This window comes from Octodon degus, unplaced genomic scaffold (assembly GCF_000260255.1).
Source record: "Octodon degus isolate 3935 unplaced genomic scaffold, OctDeg1.0 scaffold00354, whole genome shotgun sequence".
NCBI classification, from domain to species: domain Eukaryota; kingdom Metazoa; phylum Chordata; class Mammalia; order Rodentia; family Octodontidae; genus Octodon; species Octodon degus.
In genome coordinates, this window is record NW_004524930.1 from 627969 (window position 1) to 638422 (window position 10454).

The following is a 10454-nucleotide window of genomic DNA, read 5'->3' on the forward strand; positions in this document are numbered from 1 at the left end:
CCCTTCTCTCTACTGGGCCAACATCTCCTTTGAAAATTGTGTGTTCAAATTTCGTTTTCTCCAGAGGTGACCACTGTTGTCACTTGTATTGGTAGCAACCACCCCTTGAAAACACGTGTTTTAACTGTGTCATTTCCTCTTCAAGAATAATACCACCTGGTGAATGCCACTGTGGATGAGCAACCTGAGGTGCCACAGACTCTCCCTGAATGGACTCAGCTTTTTCCTCAGGTTTGTGTGAAAGACAACCTGCCCAGATTAGCAGCCCACATTCCTCCTGTGATAGTGCACTTGATTGGGCATGCTAATCTGGCTCACTTAAGACAATATCTTATGGCCATGGAAGCCAGAAAAGGCACAAAATCCCATATCCAAAAACTCCCCAAGGCAGAAATATACAGGGAATACCAATCCCACAGGAACATTCCTTTACTTCCAGCTTGAAATCTGGGGACAAACAAGTATCAGCCCATACAAGACTTAAGAGCTCTAAATGTCTTCGCTGTGACCCTACACCCTGATATGTCTAACTCTTAAACCCTGTTGAGCCTACTTCCACTTACTGGGTCTGGTATACTGTATTGGATTTAAAGGATGCATTCTTTTGTATTCCTTTGTCAATGGTTTGCCAGGAATTGTTGACCTTTGAATGGGAGGACCCAGAGGAGGAATATAAATACCAGCTGATATAGAAACAACTTTCCCAAGGATTTGGGATTTCATCTACTATGTTTGGAGAACCTTTATTGAAAAATCTGGTGCCTTCTGGTGAAGAGTCCTAACATTTCCCTCTTGCAGCATGTAGAGATCTCCTGCTGACCACTAAGACCCTGGAATTGTATGAGGAGAGGACAGAAAGGTTATTATGGCTGTTATAGAACAAAGGACATCTGGTCTCTAAGAAAAAGGTCCAGCTATGTGTCAAAATTGTGAAATTTCTCAGGTTCACTTTGAAGGGAGAGACTTGTTCCATCTTAATCTCCCAGACTCAAACTACTAAGGTGCTGAAAAAGCCAAAAACCCTACAGAATTTACAAGAATTCTTGGGAATAGGGGGGTATTGTCATCTGTGAGTGCCAACTCCCTTAGACTGAGCTCTGAATTGCAGAAAGCATTCAAGGACTTTAAAAAAGAGTTGCTGAGGGCCCCAGCTCTGGCCTTGCCAGATATCGCTAAGCCCTTCCAGGAGTTTGTTCATAAGACAGAAAGAGTTGCAAGAGGAGTTTTGACTCACTCGTTAGGACCATGAATGCACCCCATGGCCTATCTGTCTAAGAGACTGTACTACATGGCAGTTGGTTGGCATTACTTTGGGGCCCTGGTGGAAGGTTGTTTCTTGTACCAGAATGACACAATAACATGAAGCCCTTCTTGAGGGTTCACATTTAACTATCGAGACTATACAGGTCATCAACCCTGCTTCTTTTTGCTGATGTCACTGGAGCCCCTGAAGCATGATTGTGTGGAAACTATCAAGGATGTTTATTTTTCAAGGCCTGACCTGCAAAAGACATTCTTTCAGGACTCTGATCTCCTCTTGTTCTCTGATGGGAACAGTATGGTAATAGATGGGGTACAGAGGGTGTGAGAAACAGTTGTGACAGTGGAATGGACATTCTACTCAGGAACACAGCATCTTGACACATCAGTCCCAAAATCCAAACTGGTTGCTCTTCGATGGGCATTGGAGCTAGGGATAAAGAAACGGTTAAATGTTTTCACAGACTCCCAATATGAATTTTTCACTTTGCATGTACATGGCACCATCTACTGGCAGAGAGGTCTCCTAAACAAAGAAGGAATAGACATTAAAAATTACTCAGATATCAAGCTTGTTACAAGCAGTATAGTGGCCCACTCATGTGGCAGTAATACACTGCCCTAGCATCAAAAAGTAATTCAATCAAGGCCTGAAGTAGCAGTAACACTGATTTATCAGCAAAATGAGTGTCTGTAGGAGACATGCTGCCAGAAGCACGAGTCATGGTGGTGCTGCTCCTTCAGCCACCTAGGTATTCTTTGTCAGGAGAAAGTGTTCATGGTACATTTTGAGAGAGATCATGGGACATTTTGGAATTCAATAACTACACGACAAAACCCATTTGCTCAAGACAGATATTGCAGAACTGCTTGGCCACTACTTTTATATTCCAAACTTTGGACTCTGTGTGCCTCAGTGGCCAGTAAATGTGTAACTTGAGCTAAAAACAGCCAAGTTTCTCACTTATAGCATAACCCTGGCATTGGTCGACATGGGGCCACCCTTTTTGAAGACAATGAAGTGGACTTCACTGAAATCAGGCCTACAGTTGGAAGCATAAAATATTTGTTGCTACTTATTTTCACCTACTTAGGATAGGTGAAGGTCATGGCAACAAATATGAGACCTCTACAAGGTGGTGAAAGCATCAATGGAGTTAATCATTCCTTGGTATGAACTCCCCATGACAGTAGGTTCAGATAATGTGCCTCCTTTTGTGGGTAGAGTGGTCCAGAGTGTGTCTGCTGTTTGGAGCCTAAATTTGGAAGTACATACCACCTACTTGCCCCAAACCTAGGACCAACTGGAATAACAAAACCACATCCCAAAGAATACTCCATCCAAACTATACCAAGAGACTGGTGCAAATTGAATATGTATGCTCCTGTGGTCCTACTATGGGTATACTGTGCCTCATATGAGGATGGGCTCACTCGTCTTGAAATCCTTTTTGGAAGGCTGGTGCTGGAGGGACTACAAGATACTGGGACACTGAGCCTACAACAGCAGCTAAAGGAAATACAAAAATTTTAAAGGGACTACAGAGAACTGTATTAGAACCTCAGCCCTCCCCCCTCATAATCCTGCACATTATTTTGAGCCTGGAGACCAGTTGTTATTCAAAAGTTGGAAAGAAGAATTTCTTCAGCCAAGATGGGTGAGGCAATTTGACATCATCATGACCACTTCCACCTCCCTTGAAGTTACATGTTGTATGCCATGGATGCATCATTCATGCCTGAAACAGTGGGTAGACAAAGCCCCACCAACTCTGCTACCTTCAGGACCTTGTACACCTCAGAAATCTGAATAGATAAAACAAAAAACAGTCCCAGCCAAACCACCTCAATAAACCCACTTTTGCAAGCAACACTGGTCCTCTTCGGAACTACCATAGGATGGGTGACAACAGCTTTCAGAGGAACAAGGGGAGCACCTCTGTAACTATACCCTCAAAAGCCCAAGAGTGGACTCTATTGGAATCAGACAGTTTGTGCTTGCTTCTTTGTATCTTCCTTGCACTCAGCAGACTGTGGAATTTATTGACCCAATATGTAAAATATGGAATCCCCATTTTTGGAAGGACAGGGCTGACCCAGAAAAACATTGCTTCCCTGCCTGAGTGGTCCAAAAATGATCAATCAGTACTCCTACACATATGAAGGTAAAAACTCTAGCATGAGCAAATAAACTCCCTAGCAGAGGTGGTGTTGCAAAATAAAATATGACTTAAATTGCTATTCATAAAAGAAGGAGAGTTCTGTGCATCCCCAAGGGAAAAACGCTTTTTATGCTAAATACTCAGGAGTTATTATAAAGACCATAGACAAAATATACCATGATTCAAAAAAGAGAAAAAAAAAGGTTTTATAATAGCTATGATAATCACAGAAGCTGGGCCCCCATCGTATGACTGTATATTTCTTAGACAGAAAAATACGTGATACAAGGGGAGAGTGTTGAGGATGGTAACTCTGAATGTGTTAATTTTATTGTGTAAAAAGTATCTCCAGTTCAGCTTCTAAACTATCTTAGATGTAGGAGAAACCTGGACTGCCTCACTCCTTTCGCATCCTTAAAATATTGTAAACATAAAAGGGATGGAAGAGGGTTAAAAAAAACTAATTTCAAAAAGTATGTTACATCATATGTTATTTTAAATCTCTGTGATTGGCCTCCAGCTCAACATGGAAATGGCCCATTGTAATTGCCCTAAAAACAGAAAGGTATTTCAGTTGAGACAAAGAAAGAATGATGCTGTAGATTTCTTAACTAGCTCATTGAGAAGTGTTTAATGGCTGGTGTAATTGAATTAAACTCTGTTTTTCACATTTTTATCTCTTATGGAAATTATCTCATGCACTTCAATATCAAGAGATTTAATGCTGGTCATTAAATATTGTTAATATATGTTATAATCATCAAACTTTGAAATAAAAATTACAAGCAAATCTTTATATCTTGAAACTGCCTTAAATAAATGTATCTGTTGGCTATGTTGAAAACAGGTGAATTGCAGAGTGTAAGTGGGACTACTTGGGGCCCACTGGACCCTCAATCCAGCCAGTACCCAGGCCTGACATGTGAGTAGAGCTTCCTCCATCACACAGGCCTTGTGTGGAACACTGTGGCAGAACTCCCTGCACAGAGGCTAGAGGCAAGACAAACCCAGCTGATCCAGGAGCGGGACATCTTGCCAGAGTGGTACAGCGGATTCACTTCCAAAGGCTTTAGCAGGAAGATGTGGAGCACAGAAGCCAGATGCAAGCGACACCCACATGAATGAGTTTGAACTTGGTGGGTCCAGAGCTGGTGGTAGGCAATAAATGTACCAAAGCTCAGAAGAGAGTGTTATATGAAATGACAAAGAGAAGAGCAAAATGCATTCAAAGACCTCAACCCCACCCAGGACAAACTCAGGAGACACCGGGATAAACATTGGAAATCAACACCTGAAATTTCTGAATTAATAGCGTCGGAAGGAAAGAAACAATTGCAGAAAGATGTAGAGTAAATCATATCAGAAATAACTTCTGAAGTAAAAAAAAAAATGAAATGATAACTATAATGAAAGAAGTACTAAGTGCTTCTACAGAAGACACTGACATGGCCAGGGAGATGGCTCAGTAGGATAAGTGCTTCCCTGGCAAGCACAAGGGCCTGAGTTCAATCCCTGGTTTATCCAAAAACAAAAAGAAGAAGACACTGACAAAAAATGAAGGAGAATAGAAAAATGATGGAATCTTTGAATGAGCAATATAGGAAAGTAATAGAATGCATGAAGCAGATTCAAAGTGATATACAGGAAATAAAAAGCTCAATCACAAGGTGGAAAAACCATTTCAATGAAAGTGAAAATAGACTTTCAGATCTTGAAGACATCATTGCAACTAGTGAAAAAGTAAGAAAAGATCTCTTAGGAAAAAACTAGGATTCAGGAAAAATAATTCAACATCTGCAAGATAATGCAAAGATGAACAATGTAAGAATAATAGGCATCAAGGAGAAAGAAGGAGTTAATACAAATGATATAAAAAGAATATGGGCAGAAGCAACAGCAGAAAACTTTCCAAACATGGAGAAATAAGCTGGCATTTAGGTAACTGAAGCATATAGAACCCAAATGATATCAACCCAATTAAAACCACACCCAGACATATAATAATCAATATTCCAGAAATTCAGCACAGGAACAGTATACTGAAAGCCACTAGAGAAAAGAAACAGATCACATTTAAAGGAAAACCCATCAGAATAATGGCAGATATCTTTTCACAAACCATCAAATCAAGAAGAGCATGGAGCAAAGTACTTCAAGTCTTGCAAGAAAGCAAATTTCAACCCAAACTGATATATCCTGCAAAACTCCCTTTCAAGTTTAATGGAGAAGTGAAATAACCTCCATGACAAAGAAAAACTAAAGAATTTCATGACAATAAAGCCAACCCTACACAGACTACTAAAAGATATTCTAGAAGGGATCAAAATGACTACAACTCCATGAATGAGAATGGAAAGAACCCACCAAATAGGGCAAACAATTAAACACAGGAGAAAAAGCGGTATACAGCAGCAGTCTTTCAATTACTCTTTTGTATACAGCAGCAAAAATATTTCCATCAGCATAATCTACAAATGGACTATTTCTGCACCCTTATGGGTCATGATTTTGTGTGGGTCCACTGGGTGGTAATCAAGGAAATAGCAGTAGCTTAGTACCCCAAGTGACAGCTGGCTACCAGTAAGCGTCATAGTCACTGTCCACATCCACGGCATACTAGAACTTTGTGTAATATCCTATCCTTATACTGTTAGAAGTTCTGGTCTTATATTTGCCATTCCAGTATTTTTGTTATGTTTTATTGTTAGTAATTCTTTACTATCATAAAAACTTTTTCTTAGTTGACATTTTTGTATATATTAACTTAATCAAATGCTATGTGAGTACTCTGAATTGATCACAGATTCTTACATATGATACTCTGAATTCTTGTCGCTTAGATGGACTCACAATTTAATTTTAGTTTTTGAATATCATGTTGAAATGTTTAATTTTGAATTAATATTTAATTTTATGAATATTGTTTAACTTTGTTGTTCTATGATTTATACTGTTTCTTTGACTTATAATCTACTTGTAATTAATGGTATGATATATTCTCCTAGTATTAGAAACTTTAAAAAGTAAATTTTCATTTTACATTGACTTTATATTAGTTTTTCTTTTTGTCTTTTGTACACACGGGGCAGGGGAGATGGCTCAGTGGAATAAGCACTTCCCTAGCAAGTGCAAGGGTCTGAGTTCAGTCACACACACACACACACACACACACACACACACACACACTAACACATATATGAAAAATATGTATATAACCTGACATAAGATTAATACTCTTTTGTGGAAATCTTCAAAGACCTTTTAAATGGGTTTGTCTAATATAATCATATTTTACATAGTCCTGCATAACTACTATTTTGAGAGCTCTTTATTCTCTGTGCAGGATAATACAGCAATCTCTCTTGCCTTCTGGATTATGGTCTTTGTTACTTTCTATATGCTACATCTGTTTGTATAACTGGAAAATATTTTACTTTAGTTTTCAAAGTATGTTTACTAAGTATAAAATTCAGTGAGAACAGATTTTTTTTCAGTCCTTTGAATAAATAAGTCTAGTTTCTTACCCACTTGCTCTTTTTTTTCTACTGTGGTATAAGATGCTATTTAATCTTCCATAGCTAATATTTTTTCTATGTATATGCTTTAATGATGTTTTTCATCACAATTAGTTTTGGACAATTTCATTTTTGTGTATCTTGGTATGATTTTATTCATATGTCTTGTGTACAGAAGGTGCATTTTTCTTGGAAAGGTGGTGCTATGATTTTAAATAAATTCAACAATTTTAAATCGTTAAATATTTATTGCCTACCTCATTTTACTTTGAGCATTCTAATTATATGAATATAAGCTTCTTGAATTTGGCACAGAGAAAATTATTTTATGACTGATCTGTAGATTATTTCTTCTTCATGTTTATTTCATACAATTTTATTGTTATATTCATTTGAGTTTGTAAATAATTTTTACAATGTGCACTCTGTTATTAATCTCATATTATGTACTCATTTCCGAAATATTTTTCTAAAATTCAAAAACAAAATGCTGGCCGCTAGCAGCCCACCCTTACCCTCTTTCCTTTCAGCAACCTCTAACCTCTTGCACAGTGGTTATTCAATAAGGCTGGTAGGGCAAGAATAGGCTCGCTGGGGCTGGTGTTTTTGATTTCTAGATTGGTGTTTCTTTGTTTGTTTGGTTGTTTGGTTGGTTGGTTTTGGTTTTGGATATTTTTACCAGCACAGCCCACCATGAGGGTGAGACTGGAGCAGCATATGGTACCAGGAATTGAACCGTGGTTCCCAGAGCCTGCGTAACCTTGCCTAAGCACAAGCTTTGGACCGCTGAACTATTTCACTGGCTTCTGATTTTTAGTTTGTGAGATAAATTATTTTCTGATTGTATCTTAATTTCACAGAGACAGAGCACTCATGTAAGTAGTAAGTGTAGGAAGTTTCTCATTTTCAGTTGTCAATACTGTTTTTCATCTTTTTCTTGTTTCTTGGCATGAATGTAATTTTTTTTTGCTTGGTTCTGCAGAAGTCAGATGTTTTGTAGCTATTTAACATAGAAGAAAATTATTCCTGTACTTAATAACAGTATTGAATATTTACAAAATAATCTATTCGGTCATTAGAAGTACTCATTATTTTATCATTTTGATTTTCACTTGATCAGATTTCAATGAATTTCTCATGTCCATTTTCTTCAATTGGAAGAAAGCACATGACCTCGATGTATTCTTAATAGGCATATTGGTTTCATTTTAAGATATAAAGATGATTTACACATTAAGAATATTTTAAAAATTTAAAAAAGTGGTTACTCTTTCCACTTCTCTGTGTATGTGCTTTGACTATACACTCTGGAATAATCATTCAACATATTTTGCATGGATCTCAACACTTATTTGACTACATGGTTTCTAAACAGAGTAAAACCTTCTAAACATTGGCAATACTTTCTCTGTTTCTAATTATTCTTCAGTTGCAATCTCAAACATATTTTAATAATGACACCGGTGGAATTTGAAAATTCATTATGCACTAATATATTTGTATGTATCATTTGACTTTACTCTTTGAGTTATTTTATTTAGTTTCAGTTTTGTAAGCAAGACAACTGAGAAAATAGAGCATAAGTTTTTTCACAAGGGAAAGTGTGGAGACAAACCTAGACTTAACTGGGGTTAAATTTATGCCTTTAAGATTCTTTCCTGAATGGAGAAATATAATACTCTTTTTATTTGTGCCTCATCCCTTTCAATATCTGATCAACACATTTCATTCCGCAAATCATATAGGCTAATCAATGTTCACTGAAATGTATAATTTTTCCTGGGAAATACTTTTAGCATTAACTTTTCTGTGGGATGGAATTTTCAATTTTCCATCCAAAACGCTAATTTTCATCAGTTCTAGATCTGAAAACTGTATTTTTACAGATGTTCTTCCTCTGAAACTATTTTCAATGGCAGGGAAAATGATATAAAAATGTAATTTCCACTAGACATTGAGTTACTTGAAAAGCAGTTACTTTTAGACTGTGTTTCTCTTTCAAAACTCAAGTTAGAGAATCAATAGCGCAGCATGGTTCTGAAATTTCCACTATTCTTTTAAACTTGTAGAACCAGAAGAAATGTTTTAAATAAAAAGTTGGATAGGAAATGACGTAAGGATGGCGGAGGGGCGCGAGGTTTCAAGATGGCGGAGACTGGGTGCTTGACCGAGAAGCAGAGGTGAAGGCCCCAGCGGCCGTTAGGAGGCTGGGACTCGTCCCCTCCACGCCCCTAGCAGTTCTGGGATCCCAGCAGGAGTGTTTTAGGGTTTTTTTTTAAAGAATAAGTGAACCATTATAGATTGTCAATATGGGGCGGAGATCAACATCATCCACCAAGAGTGGAAAATTTATGAACCCTACGGACCAAGCTCGAAAGGAAGCTCGGAAGAGAGAATTGAAGAACAAAAAACAGCGCATGATGGTTCGAGCTGCAGTTTTGAAGATGAAAGATCCCAAACAGATCATCCGGGACATGGAGAAATTGGATGAAATGGAGTTTAACCCAGTACAACAACCACAGTTAAATGAGAAAGTACTGAAAGATAAACGTAAAAAGCTTCGAGAAACCTTTGAATGTATCCTACGACTTTATGAAAAAGAGAATCCGGATATTTATAAAGAATTGAGAAAGCTAGAAGTAGAATATGAACAGAAAAGGGCTCAACTTAGCCAGTACTTTGATGCTGTCAAGAATGCTCAGCATGTAGAAGTAGAGAGTATTCCTTTGCCAGATATGCCACATGCTCCTTCCAACATCTTGATCCAGGACATCCCACTTCCTGGTGCCCAGCCCCCCTCCATCCTAAAGAAGACCTCAGCCTATGGACCTCCAACTCGAGCAGTTTCCATCCTTCCTCTTCTTGGGCATGGTGTTCCACGTTTGCCCCCTGGCAGGAAACCTCCAGGTCCTCCACCTGGTCCCCCTCCTCCCCAAGTCTTGCAGATGTATGGCCGTAAAGTGGGCTTTGCTCTTGATCTTCCTCCTCGTAGGCGAGATGAAGACATGTTATATAGCCCTGACCTTGCGCAGAGTGGTCATGATGACGATGTTTCCAGCACCAGTGAAGATGACGGCTACCCTGAGGACATGGATCAGGACAAGCACGATGACAGCACTGATGACAGTGACACAGACAGGTCAGATGGAGAAAGTGACGTGGACGAGTTTATGCACCGAGACGATAATGAGCGAGACAACACCGAGGAAAAGAAGGCAGGTCTGAGTGTGCGGTTTGCAGACATGCCTGGGAAATCAAGAAAGAAAAAGAAGAACATGAAGGAACTGACGCCTCTTCAAGCCATGATGCTGCGAATGGCAGGTCAGGAAATCCCTGAGGAGGGTCGGGAAGTGGAAGAATTTTCAGAGGATGATGAGGAGGAGGATTCAGAGGATTCTGAAGCAGAGAAGCAGTCACAGAAGCAGCACAAAGAAGACTCTCATGAGGGTGCAGCCACAGCTTCCTCCCAGCAGCAGGCGCCCCCTCAGTCCGTTCCTCCTTCTCAGATACAGGCGCC

General features: G+C 38.9%; 1 protein-coding gene across 1 annotated transcript in view; it reads left to right on the forward strand.

Moving 5' to 3' along the window:
• The first annotated feature begins 9162 nt into the window (after positions 1-9162).
• Positions 9163-10454, forward strand: part of LOC101564052 (WW domain-binding protein 11) — a 25407-nt gene continuing 24115 nt past the window's right edge. The window contains exon 1 of the mRNA XM_004648132.2: positions 9163-10449. Coding sequence (XP_004648189.1) covers positions 9247-10449 — 1203 coding nt within the window. The 5' untranslated portion in view covers positions 9163-9246. The remainder of the gene's footprint in view (positions 10450-10454) is intronic.